Source organism: Leptopilina heterotoma, unplaced genomic scaffold (assembly GCF_015476425.1).
Source record: "Leptopilina heterotoma isolate Lh14 unplaced genomic scaffold, ASM1547642v1 Lhet_114, whole genome shotgun sequence".
Lineage (NCBI taxonomy): Eukaryota > Metazoa > Arthropoda > Insecta > Hymenoptera > Figitidae > Leptopilina > Leptopilina heterotoma.
Genome location: NW_025110833.1, coordinates 6391630 through 6412963, shown reverse-complemented (window position 1 = coordinate 6412963; position 21334 = coordinate 6391630). Strand labels below are relative to the sequence as shown.

Below are 21334 nucleotides of genomic sequence, written 5' to 3'. Positions count from 1 at the left end.
TGAAAGAAAAAATACGGATTTTTGTCGCCGGTTTCCCGTCAATTCTTGACTAATGGAGACAAACTGGAAGGATTTTTACATACACAGACACACACACACTTATATATTTGAAGACACACACATGTTTATTTCACTTATATATATAGACGCGGTTAATTAATACACTAATACACAACTGCACGCACGACAACGAATTTCACTGAAAGTATACATCTTTGTTTCCTTATATATTGAATGATGAAAATTTACAGCACTTACGAGAAAGCAATTTACTTTTAACAACTTACTATAAGACATAGTTCTTGGGACAGGAATAAATGCAAAGTTTATTAATTTATAATGGTCAATTTCTGAGATACCGAACGACCTACGTTTCACTTTATATTTAATTATTGTAGATAATATCCAAATTTATTTTACATACGCGAAACATAGTCACTGTCAATGATCGGATGGCGTCGGCTCATTTACGGAGATTGACGAAGTTAGCAACCAATAGAAATGCAGGCGCCATATGACTGCACTCGCTAGCCACACTTGCTCACCAAAAATTACTACAGTGGATCGTAGGTTTTAGTGGAAAATGTTTTCATTTGTCAGATTTTGTCTAATTAAATTAGAGAAAACTATAATCAATTTTTGCTACATTTACAACTCTTACACAAAATATTAAAACTTGCTATTTCAATGTAGCAAATTTATCTATTTCTTTTGTAAATTTATCTAATTCTGTAGCACATTATGCTAAAAGTCCCCTTATTTCCGGTCATTGCAACCATTTTTAGTAATTTTTACGAATGTGGGTCTCTCCGTGCAGGGAGAAAACTGGTTCCCTCCATTGTTTAAACTCTTTCGAAAATTTCTCCTCGATCGTCATAAGAAAATTTTTTTTTTCGCGATATAAAATATACAAAGGCTATGATGAATTTATAATTTCTCTTTTGAAAAATATAATGCAAATTCAACTCTCGAGGATAAAATGTAATTTCACGAAAAAGAAATGATTCCCACATTAGTGATTCGAGTAACGTATATTTTTAGAGTGAGACAGCGAGTATTTAAGGTTTCTTCTTATTTTCATAACGTGACTACTTGGTAAGTCTGTAGGGACAATCGCGCAAGTAGTCAGGGGGAATCAAAAGTCAGACGAAACGATTGGCGATCGACGGCGCGCCACGGCCTCGGGAATCGCGCGCCAGGGCAAAAGGGAGAGACGCGCGATGAGCCAAAAAAGACGAAACATATTTTCATTAGCATAAAGGATTCTTTTTTAGAAAGAGAAAAATCCCGCGCGGCGCATAATGTTCCCTCCACACACAACCCTGTATTCCTTTCTCCCCCCCACTTCCCCCTTGTTTTCGTCGCCACCCATATAACCCCCCTTTGTAAACCCCCCCCTTCCTCTCAGATAACTCTTTCTCTCTCCTACTGCACTACACACAACTCCCAAGGAGTAGCAAGCAGAAATTCTCGAGCCTATCATTATAGAGAAGGAATCATTGGATGATCTTAATCATGCGAACCTCTCTCCGTGCTTGAACGCCGACCAATCGCAAACGTTGAATTCAATAATGGTTTCCCAACGTGGCTCAAACTCGGAAATATCATCCGGTCAAGCTATAACCACGATAAATGTGCCATTGGCCGACCACCTACTCGGATTTAATGATAATAGAAAAATCCTAATGACAAAAGATATATACCCATCAGTGAAAAACTTGCGAGGGATAATCAGACGTTTAATGACCGAATAATTGGAACTCAAATCGAGTATAAACCAGCTATGTAATTTACCATTAATTTCATCATCTTTTTTTCAGTTTATTTTTCTTTTTCCTCCTTTTCTTTTTTTTTTAATTTTCTTCATTTATATAAACTGTACCTCTTCCTCATTTTAATGAAGACATTTTCCACACGACTGACTGTTTATCTTCTGTTTTCTTTTACTAAACAAATTTTTATTCCGATTTCTGAATTTTAAAAATATATTTAAATGTTGAGAAACGATTTCAGTTATTTCATCTTAATAATAATAAAATTTATTTTTATTATTTTTTTAACTATATTTATTTTTAATAAAATTATTTTTATTCATACACGAAAATAAATAATCAGTAACTTTTACTACATACAACCAGGCATTGAGGAAAAAAAATTTTTATTCATAAAAATATGTACCCAACCAAAAAAATTTGTCTCAATTAAATATCTTTTATACATTGAATTATAAACATAATTTTTATTGAATCAAACTTATTATGTCAGGGTTTACACAAAAATTTAATTTTGTATTTCCCTGAGTTCCAGACAAAATTTTGTCTTTCCCTGACCCTAAAAAATATTCTGATTCACTCTAAAAATTATTAGATACACAAAAAAAATGTTTTATTACATTTATTTACGAATTTGCTTAATTGTAAAATTTTTATTAATAAAAACGACACATTCAGTCGACAATGTTACTTTTTATTTTTTAAAAGTTCAACGTTACGAGTAAAATCATAAACTCCTCTTCAGAGACTACAAAAATATATAAAATACAATTATTAACAAAAGTTAAATATAAAAATTAAAACAATTATTTTATTTTTTTATTTTTTTCACTCACCATATTAAAAACATAAAAAAATTATTTTAAAAAAGTCTAGTTAAAAGTAAGAAAAATTCAGATTTTCAAAGTTTTTAATTTGAAACCTTTTCAAAATTCAAATGTTTCTAAAAATTCACGATATAATGCTTTTTTAATATTCAATTATTATCAAAAATTACATTTTTCGAGGAATTTGATTAAAATTGTATTAAAAATAATTGAAATTCAGCAATGAGTTTTATTATTTATGAAAATAAATAATAACTGAATTTTAGCGAAGAACTTTATAAAAAAGTTTCAAACAATTGGTTTTTTTCGAAAAAATGGAATGCAAATTCCATTTAAAATTATTGAATTCCTGTAAAATTTTTATTTGTTCAGAAAATAATTTAATGTTTGTGTAAAATATTATCAAATTTTTTTTTAACAATTGAATTCTTTAGGGAAATTTTACTAAAAATAGTAGAATATTAAAAATTATAGAATTAAGAAAAATTTTTGAAAATAATTGAAATTTTGCCATGAATTTTATTTAAATTTTTGAAAATAATTTACTTCTTGTGATGAATATTGTTATTTATGAAAAAAGTTAACTTCCTCCGAATGATTTTATTATTTATGAAAATAATTAAATTACTGCAAAGAAATGTAATGCCAAATTTTAAAACATTTAAAGTTTTTGGAAAAATTGTAATATTTTTATTATTTATAAAAATAATTGAATTTTTGCGAACAATTTGATGAATAGTTCCAAACAATTGGTTTTTTTTGAAAAAAATTTTGCAAATTCTATTTTAAATAATTGAATTCCTATAAAATTTTTATTTGTTTAGAAAATAATAGAATGTTCGTGTTGATTATCAAAAAAATTTTTTATATAATTGAATTCTTTTGGGAAATTTTATTAAAATAGTAGAATATTGAAAATTATTGAATAAAGAAACATTTTTAAAAATAATTGAAATTTAGCCATGAATTTTAATAAAATTTTTGAAAATAATTGAATTTTATTACTTTTGAAAATAATTGAATTCTTGTGATGAATATTGTTATTTATAAAAATAATTGACTTCCTCCGAACGATTTTATTATTTATGAAAAAAAAAAAATAAAACCCTGAAAATAATTTTAAAGTTCCTAAAAAATAATTGAATTACTGCGAAGAATTTAGTGCCAAACTTTAAAACATTTGATGTTTTTGAAAAAATGTATGCAAAATTGTGATATTTTTATTATTTATGAAAATAATTGAATGATCGTGTAGAAAATTGTAAAAAAAAATTTTTTTAATAATTGAATTCTTTTAGGAAATTTTATTAAAATAGTGGAATATTGAAAACTATTGAATTAAGAAAAATTTTTTAAAATTATTGAATTCTTGTAATGAATATTATTATTTATGAAAATAATTGAATTTTGTCGAAGAATTTTGCTTTCATTTATATAAAGATAAAGATAATTGAAATGTTGAAAACGATTTTTTTAAAATTTTTTGAAAATAATTGAATTCTTAAGATGAATATTATTATTTATGAAAATAATTGAATTTTATAAAAATTCATGAATATAATAAATTTCGACGAAGAATTTTGCTATTTATAAAGATAATTAAAATGTTGACGAGCATTTTTTTAAAATTTTTGTTAAAGATATTTATGTTTGATTCAAATATATTGTTTTCTCAGTGCAGAGAAAAATTCTAGTTTAACAAAAATAAATAATTTAATTTATAAATAAACTGCAAATTTTAATTGAAATTAAACTTAATTATCATTAGAACATAATAAGCATATGAAAATATATATATATAGAGAAATTATGAAGTAGAGAACATTAACTAATTTGATTGCTATTGAATATATAACACTTAGATAATACTGAATATAATTTAGATTATGAGATCCGTAATCCAAAATTAAATTCAACGTTATTTACACGGAAAAAATTTTGGTGCTTGAGAGCCACCTAGTGTCGTACAGCGCTGGTACTACTGTCTTGGTACAAGCGAAATTCCAAAACTGGGAGCTGAGATGCACCAAGTAAAGGGATATCTCTTGTCCCAAGCACATGGCACCACTCATGCACTTGAAATTAGTCAACATATACCCCACTATCGAAAATATATTAACCAACAAAATGATTTACTTGTGTATATAAATTTGTGGCTTTTTTCATATTGTACAACTGTTTAAGTTTAAATATACCATTAATTATCTATAAGTATATAATAATTTCTAAAAATTTGAAGTTTTCACACCAATATTATTTTTAAAAAATAGATATAAAGAATTTAAAACTTATGACAAATTAACCTTTAAAGAGTGCAGTGAAATAAAAAGTACAAGAATTAATTACTAATTTTTTTATAAAAAAACTATTCTCTATATGTTTAATAACATTAAATAATTATATAGTGGAAATTATGAAACTATTAGAAAAATTATATTTAATTAATAAATTAGAATACAAAAAAGTGAAAGAAATAGAAAATAATTATTATAAATATTTTTATATGTACCTATGAATTTTTTCTAATTCTATAATTTATAATTAGTAATTATAAATTACTTTTAATTTATTTATTATTAATTATTAATTAATGCTACATAATAAATATTTTATTAAATAGAATTTTTACTTAAATTTAATTTTTGTATCATGTAAGCTAACATTTATTTTTAAAAAATATCAAATGCTGAAATAAAAATATATAATTAACAAGATGGTAAAAGATAAAGTGAAAAACAATTTTAGAATATTTTAAACATTTATTTAAATAAAATTAATAACTTTTGTCGAAGTATTCTAATTATAATCCATAGCGGGTGACAATAAAGTGTGCGTTTTCTTTTATAATTGATAAGGCGGGTGCAATTCTAGGCAAGTCTTTTTGTTTTAGAATTTTCTTTTCATGCGTACATTCGACAATGTATGCATGATAATGATAATCAAATGTAATTTCTGTAAATGTGTTAACGTAAAAATAAACTTCGTTCTGTAGCAAAACTATATCTACTATTTCGATGAACTCTATTTCACTTTCTTGCATACTTGAAACTAAAAATGTTCCAATTTCATAATTAATGCCGTTTATTGTGACTTGTTTATAATATTTACAAGAATTGTTCTCATTTTCATTTAAAAAGTAATTTTTTGTTTCTCTGGAATCGTTAACATCTCCATACTTTGTAAATGGTTCAAAGTTCAAATTGTGCATCATTTCACACATTTTTAAAGATTGTTTAACTGCAATTGTTTGTAGTAGATTTTTTTTACAACTTGTTGATTGGGCTGTACATTTGATTGACCGATGATTGGATTCGTATCTCATAGCCCAGAAATTTACAACAGGTCCATTTCTGAGTAAAATTGTTGGATAATGTATTAAAATGTGAAATTTTGGTTTGAGTTTTCCATATAATTCTATGTAAAGTTTGTTCATTTTTTCGATCAAGTTACTTAAGGTTTGCGCATCGCTTCGAACTACACGTGGTGACAACAAAATATCAACAATTTGACGCAGATACATAAACAATTGCCAATATTTATCATTTTCTGGTACTCGATCGCCAATGATCATTCCGAAACATCGAACAAGATTTAGCATCTCAGATGCGGACATTTTCAAATTACATTTTTTTGTCAATCGATGTTTGGAAATTGGTGGTGGTCTATTCGCATTTCCCATTAAACCAAAGTCAAAGTTTTGAATTCGAGTATTCAGAGTTTCGAGAGAAAAATAATAATCGGGTCTAGAAACAAAAGTATTTATGAGATTTTTTAAAACGTAGAAACATACACCCTCAAACACGTCGTGCATTGAATCTACAGTTACATTGTCCATAACATGAAAACCATTCACTTCATTAAACACACACGATTCTTTAACACCATCATGCATACCATTTTCATAATCCTCTTTAGTTCTTATCTTTGTCTTATCTTCTACACACATTTCCTCAGATTCTTTTAAAGTTGCATTGCATATTCTGCAAAAAAAATCGGTCCTAAATGATTCGACAAATCCTAGAATTTGATTCAAGCCTAAATTGTCTCCTAAGACTAAAACTAATTGAAACTTTACTCGTTTGACGACATTTTTAATATTTATTACAATACCTTCTGTTCTTAAATAATTTAATTCTTGAATTAACTTTTCGAACACTTTTTTATTGCCACATAGAATTTTATCTGATGAATATAAGAGCGTAGAGAAAAGAATGGTATTTAAGTGCGATGAAATATTCGGTGGTAGACAAGCTATTGAGGCATAAATAGCTGCAAACTTATTAACACCAGCATGTGCACCAAGCGCATTCCCAACCTCTAAATCGTCGTAAAATATATACAATGGAAGAACGATATCACTGTTTATTCCATCAGCATAAATATTTTTCCATACCTCTGCTTGGATAATATTCGACAAAATGTGAGATTCTTGATAAAGTGTTTTCATGTACTGCAAAATTTGGTCAAACAAACCAGGTATTTCAAGAAACATTTTAAAACTCTTTCTTAATGGAATGCACACGCCGTTTACTTCTTCTGGGACTAAAGCAATATCATTATCGACAATTTTTTCCGAGAACGTTATTCCGATTTTAAATTCTTCGCTATCAATAAGACCCCTCTTTTTCAAGAGGTTAAATCTTTTTGATTCTGTTTCAACATATTCGAAAATATTGCCATACTCCGAAAAACAGCGATCGATCTCATTTAATGTAAAAGCGGTCAAATTTTCGTTTTTGAGAATTAATAAAATATCTTTTTTGAGCGATGATAAAAAAACATTACGTAGGAAATCTCGAATAAAAATGATTACATCGTCAACTAATTTTCTCGGAAGATTGGGGTCACCATAAAGAAATAAAATTAATGTTAAAACACTATTTAATAGATAAACAATATCCATATTTTTACAAAAATATAACTTTAAAAACAATTTTCATAGAACTTTTTTTGGCAATTGTTGAAAACTTATTTGTTAATATCGACCAATAATTTGGTGACCCAGGAGCTGATTTTTCTATTACAAATTTTATATACCGCTTTGTCAATAAAGGTCCAAACAAAATCACAAAGGAACGGGAACGAATGTAGTGCTGTTAGACATCTGTAGCAACTTTCGAGTGCTTTTAATGGATCTTGAAAATTATAATTTTCTCCATTCAACTTTAGATAAATTTGAGGGGTCTCCAAGCTTCCTACTATTGTAACGTATGGATGAATTTGCAAATTTAAAGAAGTCAACCAAGTTTCAAATTCAAATTGACCAGCAATTACGTTCTCAAAGTTCTGTAAAAAAAGAAAATGGTTGAAAATAGAATATGATTAACGCTACGGTATAAAAAATGAAGTAAATATATTTCATTTACCTCAATGTGTAAAATAAAAGCTTTCGCTATCTCTTCTTTTGTTACATTAATACTTTTCGAGTCAACTTTCAATTTTTTTGTTCCTCTGATAATTAGGGGTAGTAGCAATAGAGCTAGAACATTATCGTTGCTACCTGTAAAATGCATATATTTTTCGTTAATATTTATTTTGAAAAAAATAGTAGGTTTTAAAATTTAAATGGAACTAAAAAATAATGATTTATATACCTCCTTGGAATAAATTTTCATGTGACTGAAGAAAAACTTTAACATCAGCAGCTTTGCTCTTCTTACAATACACAACTATTTTTTTTGCTAGTGTTGGCCATTGTGCAGCAAATATTGCGTGATTGGGATTATTTTGAATCAGTTGACGCAGTTCGTTATTCTCTTTGGCGATTTCTTGAAATATCCTTCGGCAATCTTGTTCAAGCTACAAGAAAAAATTTACCATTAAACAATTAAATTTAAAAAGATAAGTTAAAAATAGAACAATAAAATATATATGTAAAATCTTGCAATTTTATGAGTAAAAGTTTATTAAAAATAATAAAAATAGAATTAAAATAAAATATAAACCCATATATTCACGTATAATAAACATTAGTAAGAAATTTAAAGTTATAACCAAAGGTAAGCCAAGTGGAGATTTGAGTCGCGGAAATGTTTTAAAATACACTTCTAAAGGTGTGGAGTTTTTTTTTGAATGTGAGACAAGCAGCTTCATACGATGACTGTATGTTTCCTCCCAATTTTTGGTAACCTTTGCAATAGAATATGCCTCTCCATTTTGACTTGTCAAAGATTCGAAATCACTAGTTTGAATACCTATATATATACACACACAACGGAATAACATAAAATACTTCAATATTAAAAAACATTTTTAAAAAACAAATTAAAAAATCTTCCATCTTACAGACAGAACTGACGTTATCAGAAGAAGAATTCTTATTTTGCGATTTGGATAAGAGTCTCACGTCACGCAACTCTTTCCTGATTATTTTATAATAATTGTATAAACACCCTCTGGCACTCATAGATTCTTTATCCGCAGTTTCGCTGCTCGGAATATAAAATAAGCTAGAATCTTCTGTAGGAAACAATTGTTCTAATTGCTCTTTTAATTCAATAAACCTTCTTCTTTTTATTCTAAAAAAATAAATACTTTTCTATTCATCAAATTAGACAAAAAATCAATAAAACTCCTCACAAAAAAATCACATAAATTATCCAACGGCTCTTATAGAGGAATGTGTTCCTTTAAATTAAGTAAATGCATTTGATTTACGCTGAGACTAAATGGACTTACGAATAGTTAATAGGATCTTTTTTTATCTCCCTCATAATTATCAAATCTTTAAGTCTGACATAATCGAGATTACCAGTAATTTTATATTTCCTTAAAACTATCTGACCTTCTAAAGTGGAATTAAGAAAATGAAATAAATCGTTTTCTTCAAAAGTAAAATTATCTGAAAAATGTATACAATGATTAAAATGCAAATAAATATATAAATTAACCAATAAATTATGAGAATTCAAATTTCTATTATCGAAAACCTTGTGATTCTTTGTCACCTTGTGACACATTAATCGAATTCTCATTTTCACTTAATTCGCCATTATTTGACAAGTCGAAGCCATTATCAATCTCCATACGTTGGGAATTAATACCGTCTGCAGCATCTTCCGACATATTTTGCTTCCGAAAAAATCAAAATCGATACGTGAATCATAAAATTGCATAAAAAATTAGTAAAGTGAGAGATTTGCATTCTTATGTGAGAGGTTTATTATCAAAAAACTAGATAATAGTAATTTTTTTCTATTATTATCATTTATTATACTAATAAACATTTTTTTATTTATAATATTTATTAATTAGTCATTACTTTTGTTTCTTTAATATAAATTTGTCAAGAAATGTAAGTTCTATTATTTCTCGTTAATTGTAGGTTATGTTTTTCAATCCTTTTGTTTACGTTATTGTTTCTTGTGAATGTTCATAATTTTTACTGTTTTGCAATAGAAAATTTTTACAGCAAAGATTGAAAATAATATTTAATAGAATTAATGATAATAATTTTTATCCGAATAATAATTATGATTAGACTTTTAAATCCATAACATCACATTGAAAAACTAAATTCACAATGCCGAAAACCATTTTTACTGCAAATATAGATTTAATTATATATATACTTACAAGTATTAAATCTTCAATATGTCCAGTCTTCAATATCTCCTTTTCAATATATTTATCATTGAATCATTCAAAACACTCCACTTTAAAATTATTTATTGAATATAAAAATCCGCACAATGATATGCACTAAAAAGAAAACGGAAAAACGACGGTAAAGCAGTGGTACCAAAATTAAGTATATCGTCTGCTCTATTGCAATAATGCAGAGGGCTCACCAAAAGGGTGCGCCTGCTGTCACAAAACGGTACGTCCGCTATACCAAGCGCTAGGGTAATATTCGTCCTGCGGTTTGGTATAGCTCGTGCACTAGTAGGAACGACTGGTGCACCAAAATTTTTTCCGTGTAGGTATTAAAATCTCTAGTCAATTAATAATATTTCTAGATATATTGTATGTCGAAAGCAAATGTTTAATTTAAGAATAAAACCTATAAAAGCGATAAATCCATATAAGTGAGACATATCACAAATCATATCAAGATTGAATATAATTATTCCGATATATTAATTGAACTTAAAATTGGAATTTATAGAAATTTCATTTCTTTATTCGAATTATTGTTTTAAAATAATACTAATAATAAAGAAAATTAAGAAAATTAACAAATTTTAATAAAGTGGAATTATTATTTAAGTGGGATTCAATTATAGAAAATTTATCAAGATGCTCGAATCCTTGTTAAAAGCTTTTTATCTAAAAATTTGTTTTTAAATTCGACGAAAGAATTTTCTAATTAAAATTGATTAAAAATTCATTTCTATTAAATTCTTATTTAAACAAATTTTTTTTTGCTAAAAACTAGGAAATTTGCTAGACTTCTATACTAACGCCCCATTAGAAAAATAAAAAAACTGAAATTCCTGCCAGAAATGAATAAATAATATCAAATACTCTCTCAACTATCAACCACAATTTTTTGTTTCCTTTCCATTCAAACTCTGCAATCACGATTCTTTCCACCTAAAATTTAAATATTCCCCTCAAAACACTTTAATTTCGAAACGATGAAATACACCCAATTTTCGAAAGCTAGCCACCGAAAAAAGAAGAAGTTAAATACCCACTTTTTTCGCACAGCAAAAAACTCTATCGAAAAAGAGGAGAAAAAAAAATGTAAAAAATCCCCTCAACAATAAAATAAAGACAGTCTTTAAATATTCCCGCGGAGTTGGAAATTTTTCACAAGAGAATAACCCCGGTCGAATAGATGTTATTGGCCGCAGGTGAGACACCGATGATTATATCGATCGAATCTTGAAAAAAGGGGGTAATTTCGATATTGAAGAGAGAGTGAGTGGATCCGGTGTACACGGTAGCATGATCGCATACGTTTTAACCCGGTGTCTGTGATGCTTGCCTTCGGGGCACTAACATTACCCACCATCCCCTCTCCACCCTCGTCCCTTGATCACTGCCATCAAAAAAATCGCAAGTGGTTTTCATTTGGAAAAAAAAAGAAAATGAAACCAGAAAAAACTTTTATATTCCAACATTTTTTGCGTCTAGCTTGGTTAGAAGAGAGGAGAGAGAGAGAGAGAATATAAATACCGGTTGTGTCCCTAAAACTCAAGGAATCGTGTGGGAGTGGGACAAGAAAAAAAAAGAAGAAACAGAAACATTGGGGTGAAAGGAGTAAAATAAAAAATATTTTAAACACGAAAATATAATCCCCCACCTGTGTGAGTTGTTTTGAAATTCAGTAGTTAGGCATAAAAAGGGCCGAAAACTGTTTGAAAATTGCACCCTTCCCATGCAAATGATTCTTCTTGGTTTTTTGGATTCGCGCAGTATAATTCGATTCAAGAGATTTTTAGACCTATTTTCTCTCACAATTCTTTTATTAATTTCGCGAAAACTATGGATCTTGGATAATAACCAGTGGGATGTCTATACTATTTTCGGTGGTTCGCAAAATTCACAGTTATTTATTCGCTTCTTACTTTAATTAAGTAACTTGTCCCCTCCACCCCCCTTTTCAACAAAAAAAAAATTTTTTTTTCTACTTTTCATGCATTTATTCAAAATAATTACCGAGGACCAATTGAAAAATATTTTTCTCCAAATTAATTGAAATTAACGAACAGAAATTAAAATTAATGATGATTAATTGAAATTAACGAACAGAAATTAAAATTAATGATGATTAATTGAAATTAACGAACAGAAATTAAAATTAATCAAAGTAAATTAAAATAAGTTAAAATAAGAAAAACTAATTTAAATTAATGAAAAAAACAAATTAATATTATAAACATTAAATAAATTCTAATAAACTATATTAATCTTCGTATTCTTTCATTCATTCTGGCAAACATTTTATTATTTTCATAAATAATAAATACCCATTTTATGCATAATTTTTATTTCTCAATAACAATATTGTTCACAAACTCATTTTTTTATTTTTGGCAAAAAAACATTATACATATTCCCGATTCTTAATATTTTTGTAGAAAATTTCCAATTTTCCAAATTTACATTATTTCTATTTCTTAATTAGAATTGTTTTTAATAAATTTAAAGTTTTTTCAAAATACAGGGGAAAAAATGTTTATAAATATAAATTCAATTAGTCAATTACAAATTTTCATTGAAAATGAAAACTTATGAATTTTTAGAAAGGAAAAAATTTTACTCAAAAATTATTGAAATACAAAAATAAATTATTTATTGAATAATTGAATGTTTTTTAAGATTTAATTCTTATAAAGAATTACCAAATTTTTAAACAATTAAATTTTTTCGACGAATTTTAATAAAATTTTTAAGAATAATTACATTTTTCGAGGAGTTCGATTAAAATTGTATTAAAAATAATTGAAATTTTCCGATGAGTTTTATTATTTATGGAAATAATTGAATTATTGAGAAAATTTTTATTAAAATGTTTAAAAAGAATTGAATTTCTGTGATAAATTTTGTTATATTTGAAAATAATTAAATTCTTGTGATGAATATTGTTATTTATGAAAATATAATATAATATAATATATAATATATAATATATAATATAATATATAATATATAATATATAATATATAATATAATTTTGAACATAATAATAAATAAATATATATAATTGATAAATATTATAAAAATAATAAATGATTTATTAGGCAGTATTATTTAAAATTACGAAAAATTAATTAAAATTAAAGAAATGTAATTAAAATTGATGCTATAAATATTAAGCAAATTATAATTTCATAAACTAAAAATAAATAAATTAATTCAAATTCTTTAAATTTTGTACATTTAACACTATGAAAATTAAAATTAATTAGAAAATTAATAAAAAAAATAAAAATAATTTGAAATTATCCAGAAAGCAATGAAAATGATTTAAAATTGTAAAAAATAATCCAAAATTAATTAAATAATTCAAAAAACTCAAAATTAATTAAAAAAATTTTAATTACCCAAAATTAATTAAAACTAATGGAAATTAATGAAATTTTCAATAAATATGAAAATTGAGTTTCCGTTTACTTTTTACCATTTCTAAAAAAAAGGAATAAAAAACATAAATCTGAGAAAACTGAAGAGAAAGGGGAAAATTTTTTTTTAATTTAACGCAGCAATTATTTTCTTATGATAAAAGTATTATTGTTATATCCGTAAAGCTTGTACCTAAATCAAATTTTCTCTTTTCGTTCTTTTTTTATTCGTTTGTCAAGACTTTTTCGTATATTATAATTCACCGCGAGCGAGACAAATATTTAATATTCTTTACAAATTAAAATCTGTTGAAACAATTGCGTCTTATCATGATTCAGTTTCCAACAAAGCTTTCTTGCAAAATAAGCAGCTCTTGTTTGCTCATTGCGAAATTAAAAAACGCAGACAATTAATTCCCCTAACTTATTCCAAGAACGAGAGATAAATTAATTTATTAATTTTTTATTTCTCTAATAATAAAAAAAAAAATAATAATTATGATAATAGAAATTATACCTATTGATTTATTTATAAATAATTTATTGATATAGATATTTATATTTCAAGTTATTTTTAATAATATTGTATTTAAATCATTACATAATTTTTTTACCAGCTTCTAAATAATTAAAAAGAAATTATGAGATTTCAACTTTATTTCATAATTTAACAAATTTAATTAGTTCTTTGTTAAAATTCAATTAAAATATCGTAATTTTTTAATTCTTTGGCAAATTTTTCATGGCGACAATTTTTTTTTTGATACTTTTTTCTCTATAATATTATTTTCATTCAATTATCATATATTCATAATTTAATTTTTAAATAAAATTATCATTATTCATAATTTATTTTTTATCTAATTTCCGTTTAACCCACTTTTGTCGACAATTTTTCTTTTTCAAATAAAGAAATTATGATTTATGAAAATTATGAGACAGAAAATTAGATTAAATGATAATTAGGTAATATAAAAATTAGGTCAAACGATAATTATGTAAGATAAAAGAAACTATGAAATTTTTTGGCACTATAAGAAAGAAACAATGTTTTTTCAGATTTTAAAATATCAAAAAAAATTTTTCTCTGATTTTCAGAGATAATTTTAACTTTTTCCCCTGATGTCAATGAAAAAATTATTTTTTTCAATTATTTTTAATTTTCATAGATTTTAGGAAATTTCTATTATTTCAATAATTTTCAAATACTTGATTGTAACAATTCAATTATCTTTAGAAAATTTAATAAAAAAAATTGTATTATTCATGAAAAGAATTGAATTCTTAAAAAGATTTTTACAATAATTTTTTTTTTTTAAATTGAATTCTGTTTGGAAATTTTATGAAAATAGTAGATATTGAAAATCATTGAATTGCGAAAAGTTTTTAAAAATAAATAAATTTTACAAGGAATTCTATTAAGATTTTTGAGAATAATTGAATGTCTGTGTGGAATTTTATAAAATATTTTTGAAAATAATTGAATTCCTAAAAAGTATTTTATTATTTATGAAAATAATTGAATTCTTGCGAACGATTTTATTAGAATTTTTTTAAATGATTGAATTTCCAAAAAAAAAAATTATTACTTTTAAAAATAATTGAATTCTTGTGATGAATATTGTTATTTATTAAAAGTAATTTAATTTTGCAAAGAATTTTATTAAAAAGCCTCAAAATAATTGAATTCTCGGGAATAATTTTATTATTTATCGACATAATTGAATTCTTTCGAAGAAATATTTTTGTAAATAATTGAAATCTTGAGAGGAATTTTATTATTTATGAAAATAATTGAATTATTATGAAAAATTTTGTTATTTTTGAAAATAATTGAATTCTTCATAAGTATTTTATAAACATTGTTTTAAATAATTAATTTTTTCAAAATATAATAAATATTATGAAAATTTTATGGTAAATAATTAAATTCTTGTGGAAAACTTTATTCGTAAAAATAGTTGAATACTTGCGAACGATTTTATTAGAATTCTTTAAAGTAATTGAATTTTTAAGAAAAAATGTATTACTTTTAAAAATAATTGAATTTTCCTTATGAATATTGTTATTTATGAATATAATTGAATTTTGCAAAGAATTTTATTAAAATTGACTCAAAATAATTGAATTTTCGGGAATAATTTTGTTATTTATCGACAAATTAAATTCTTCCAAAGAATTTTAAAACAACATTTTTTTAAATAATTAACTTTTTTGAGGAATTGAAATCAAATTTTCAAGAATAATTACATTTTTTGAGCAATTCCTGTAAAATTGTATTGAAAATAATTTAAATCCTTCGATGAACTTTATTATTTATAAAAATAATTGAATAGTTTAATAGAATTTTATTAAAATTTTCAAAAATAATTGAATTCCTAAAAAGAATTTTATTATTTATGAAAATAATTGAATAGTTGCATAGAATTTTATTAAAATTTTCAAAAATAATTGAATTCCTAAGAAGAATTTTATTATTTATGAAAATAATTTAATTGCGAAAAATTTTGTTATTTTTGTAAATAATTGAATTTTACATAAGAATTTTATAAACATTGTTTTAAATAATTAATTTTTCCTAAATATAATAAATATTATCAAAATGTTATTTTAAGTAATTGAATTCTTGTGGAAAACTTTATTTGTGAAAATAATTGAATTTTTCGATTAAATAATTTAAAGTAGTATTAAAAATAATTAAAATTCTTCGAAGAGACTTTATTATTCGTGAATTCTTGCATAGAATTTTATCAAACATTTTTTTTTAAATTGAATTTCCATGAAAAATGTTATTATTAGTGAAAATAATTGAATTATTGTGAAGAATTGTATTAATTTTGTTAAATAATTGATTTTTTCGAAATCTTTTTTGAAAATTCTATTCTAAATTGATTGAATTCCTGTGGAAATTTTATTATTTATGAAAATAATTGAATTTTAAATGAATTTTATCAGATTTTTTAAAAATAATTGAATTCTTTTACGAAATTTTATGAAAATACTATTGATATTGAAAAGAATTGAATTTCGAATATTTTTTGAAAATAATTGAGTAGTTTTAAAGAATCTGATTATAATTTTTTAGAATAATTTTTTAATTTCTAGTATTAGCTAATTAGTAGTGGAAATTGTCGAAAAAACAGAAATAGTAGCTTCTTTTAGTGGCTGAAGTCTAAAAAAGAAAGTATCCAAATAATAGCATAACGTAAAACAAGTAGTAAATAGTAGGTTTTAGTAGATGAGTGCAAAGCCTGTTGATTCAAATCAAGAGAGTAAAAATTTTTGTTTTCGAATAAATCTATAATACAAGAAAAAGTGATCTTTTTCTTGTATATAACAGATTTATTCCTCTTTCGAAAATATATTTTGTTTCGCAAAAAAAAAATGAAGTTTAAATAAAGAAAGTAATTTTCCAAACGAAAGAGGATTTTTTCGCCATTTAACTTGAAATTGAAAAAGAATTTTGTCAGTCTATATGAGCAATTTGGAAGCATAAAGTCTGGAGTTTATTGTCCTGGAAAAGAGGTATCTCTAGAGTAGCAAGGACCCTTTGAAGCTGTTGGAAAGAAGTTTCCTTTCGAGGGATAATAATAATAAAAAGAAGAAAAAAAGAAGAAAGAAGAAAAAAAAAATATGAAAAAAAGTGGATGGATGAAGGAAGGAAGGAAGGAGAGAAAAAGGTCGAGACGTCGAGCGTCAACTGTCGTCGTCGAGGGAGTGACGACGATGGTATTTAAGTAAAACTCTGAACACGTAGACACAAGTATAGATATATATTCGTTCAATCGAGCTGCAGGGTAACGCAACAAGTGGCGGTTTTCACGGGTTTTCCCGGGGATGAAGCGCAGTACCCACCACCCCACCCCACTCCACTCCACTACAATCCCTCAAACCCTCCATCTCTCGTTTGCCACCCCTTAGCAGCTACAAAGCTCCTGTCCGGAATTTAAGGGTAGAGGCCCTTAACTGGCACGCTCCTCGCTATATAGTGAGGATTGAGATAGGTCGAGCCACACGGTCAAGGCTCTCGACCTTCCTGCGATTAGAGCGAGAGAGAGAGAGACAGAGGGAAAGAGATATCCCGACCCAGAGGGAGACAAAGGGAGAAGTGTCTCGTTCTATTTCTAGATAAACGAGCTTTCGAAACGGAACTGCTTTGCGATCCCTTTTCAAGGTTAAATTCATTTCAACTTGCATTGCGTGTGACTTCACTTTCCTTTTATTGTCATCTTCACAATGGATCATAAACTTAATGCGACAAGTGCAAATTTCCCAACTGCATTTCCATCAAATATTTTTATTCCTTTATTTTATAAGCAATCTAATAATAATTATTATTTGTATTGTTATTAATATCATTATTTAATTAATATTATTATCAATATTATTATTTAATTAATATTATTATTAATATTACTATTTAATTAATATTATTATTAATATTACTATTTAATTAATATTATTATTAATATTATTATTTAATTAATATTATTATTAATATTATTATTTAATTAATATTATTATTAATACTATTATTTAATTAATATTATTATTTTTCAGCCCTTTAAAATTTAAATTTACGACAACTATAATCCCAACAAAAACATCTTTGATGCAAAAACTTCCGCCAACTAAAAATTTTTATAATTGTCCAAACAATTACTGAAATAAAAGTTTACCAAGTAAAATTTATAACTAAAGTTTTCATATTGATTTATTTTATTAATTTTACTAATTAGATTTACGAATTAAGTGAATGTTTCAAATTATATATTGAATTGTAACAAATAATGTGAAATTTAATTTTATGTTTAACTTTTAACATAAACAAAAAATGAAATCTAATTATTCGTCTTTATAAAAAATTTCTATTTAAGACAATTTTAAAATCTTGGGGCGTCAATCCTTTCATAAATTATAATTTATAAGTTAGAAAAACTATTGACGCCAAGATTTTCTATCATAAAATTATTACTTAGAAATTATTTAATGAATTATTCTACTTAGAAATTTCAAAATTAATTTGATTTCAAAATAGGTTACGTTTACAATCTTCATAAATAGATAAACTTCAAATGTTTGAATTTTCAGAAAATAACAATTTTTAATAAATTCAAATAGAAATTTTAAGAACAAAACTGATTACAGAAATTCAATTATGTTCAAAAATTTTTTTAAATTCTCGTTAAAATTTCAATCATTTTTATAAATAAATTAAAATTCTTCTCCGAAATTCAATTATTTCCAAAAAATTTAATAAAATTCTTGGCAAAATTTTAATTATTAACAAAAATTTTCCTCATTTAAATTATTTTCAATAAAATTTCCCAAAAGAATTCAATTATTTAAACAAAATATTAATAAAAATTTCACAGGAATTCAATTACTTATCAATTTTTTTTTTGTAAATTTCTTCGCACCAATTCAATTATTTTTTTTTAAATGAAGTTTCTCGAAGGAATTCAAAAATATTCTCAGAAAAGTGAAAAACATTTGAGAAATTCAATTATTTCGAAAAATTTAAATAAACTTTTTTTAAAAATTCTATTATTTAAAAAAATTTTGACAAAATTCTTTACAAGATTTAGTTAATAAATTTGTAATTTTAATAAAATTTTCTTTTCAATACTATTCTCCTTAAGAATTCAATTATTTTCACAAATAATACATTTTTTTATGCGGGAATTCAATTATTTAAAAAATTTTTATTAAAATTCTTCACAAGAAATCAATAATTTTCATAAATAATAACATTTTTCTCGAGAATTCAATTATTTAGAAAAGTTTGATTAAAATTCTTCACAAGAAATTAATTATTTTCATAAATAATTATATTTTTCTCCGGAATTCAATTATTTTCACAAATAAAATTCTTCACAGGAATTTAAGTCTTTTTAAAAATTTTTAATAAAATTCGTTGCAAGAATTCAATTTTTTTTATAAATAACAAAACTTATCGCAGAATTTCAATTATTTTTTGTACAATTTTAAATAAAATGATAGAAAATTGCATTTATTCTTAAAAATTCTTTTTTTTTAAATTCGCCGAAAAAATTCAATTGTTTTTAAAATTTTTTTATAAAATTCTTCATAAAAATTCAATTTTAAGAAATGTTCAATTATTTAATAAATTATTTATTTTAAGTATTTAAATAATTGAATTCTCGGAAAATTTTCGAATAAAAATTGACTAAAAAATGAATTTCACTTAAAATTTTAAATTATAAATGAATATTAAAAGCAAAATTAGAGTGAATTTTTAGAAATAATTGAATTTTGAAAAGGGTTCAAAATAAAATGTTTGAAAATTTGAATTTATAGCTACAATATTTTACATACTTCCTCTAGTAATAACTAATAATTGAATTCTTTGACGAATTTTAATAGAATTTTTAAGTAAGAATAATTACATTTTTCTAAGATTTCGATGAAAATTGTATTAAAAAGAAAATAATTGAAATTCTGCAATGAGTTTTATTATTTATGAAAATAATTGAATTGATAAAAAAAATTTTATTATTTATGAAAATAATTCAATTCCTGTAAAAAATTTTATTATTTATGAAAATAATTGAATTATTGTGAAGAATTTTATTAAAAAATTTTAAATAATGGATTTTTTCAAAAAAAAAATGTATACCAATTCTGTTTTAAATAATTGAATTTGCTGTGGAATTTTTATTATTTTATGAAAATAATTGAATGTCTGCGCAGAATTTTGTAAAAAATTTTTTCTAAATAATTAAATTCTTTTGGGAAATTTATTTAAAATAAATATTGAAAATCATTAAATTGAGAAATATTTTTAAAAATAATTGAAATTTTGACAAGATTTTTATTATAAAATTATTTAAAAAATTGAATTTTGTCCAAGAATTTTACTATTTATAAAGATAATTGAAATCGTGACGAGAATTTTTTAAAATATTGATGATTTTCTGACAGAAATTTCATTAGTTTTAAAAATAATTAAATTCATGTGATTAATATTGCTATATCTATGAAAATAATTGAATGTCGTAAAGATTTTTGTTAAAATTCCTAAATATAATTGCATTTCTGGGAAGAATTTTAATATTTATCATCATATAATTCGATTTTTTCGAAGAATTATATTAAAATTTTTGAAATAATATTAAATATATCTGTCTATTAAAAAATGAAACTAATTTCAATAGAATTGAAATTAAATTTAAAAAAAAAATTAGTTCTACAGAATTAATAATAATTAAAAGTATAAAAATTCATATTTTTCAAAGATTCTTTTGGAAAATTTTTTTAAAATAGTAGATATTGAAAATCATTGAATTGAGTTAAATTTTTGAAAATAATTGAAATTTTGCCTAGAATTTTATTAAAACTTTCAAAAGTAATTGAATTTCGGAGAAAAATTTTATTTATAAAGATAATTGAAATTTTGACTAGAATTAAAAAAAAAACTTTTTTTTTTTTTTTTTTTTTTTTTTTTTTTTTTCAGCGAACAATTCTATTACTTCTGAAAATAATTGAATTTCTTCGATCATTTGTAACTTTTCGAAAATTCAATTTTTTTAGTAGTTGTAACTAAAATTCTTCTTATAAATCCATTATTTTGAATAATTAATTAAATACATATTAAAAAAAAATGTAATTAATCGAATTGTAACCACTTGACAAGTTTTGACCCAAGTGATATTTTGCTCAATGGGCCGAATTCGATTAGAATCAAACTGCAATTAACTGA

At 24.1% G+C, this 21334-nt stretch overlaps 2 protein-coding genes across 2 annotated transcripts; both read right to left on the bottom strand.

Annotated features, from left to right (window-relative positions):
- Positions 1–7567: 7567 nt before the first annotated feature.
- LOC122507323 lies at positions 7568–9763 on the bottom strand. Its single transcript, XM_043619981.1, has 4 exons — positions 8594–9763; positions 8194–8398; positions 7966–8099; positions 7568–7885 (listed from the first exon to the last, which is right to left on the bottom strand). Exons 1-4 carry the CDS (start codon positions 8822–8824, stop codon positions 7568–7570), a joined length of 888 nt encoding a protein of 295 aa, XP_043475916.1. The 5' UTR covers positions 8825–9763.
- Positions 9274–9664, bottom strand: LOC122507328. Its single transcript, XM_043619994.1, has 2 exons — positions 9529–9664; positions 9274–9440 (listed from the first exon to the last, which is right to left on the bottom strand). Exons 1-2 carry the CDS (start codon positions 9662–9664, stop codon positions 9274–9276), a joined length of 303 nt encoding a protein of 100 aa, XP_043475929.1.
- Positions 9764–21334: the final 11571 nt, after the last annotated feature.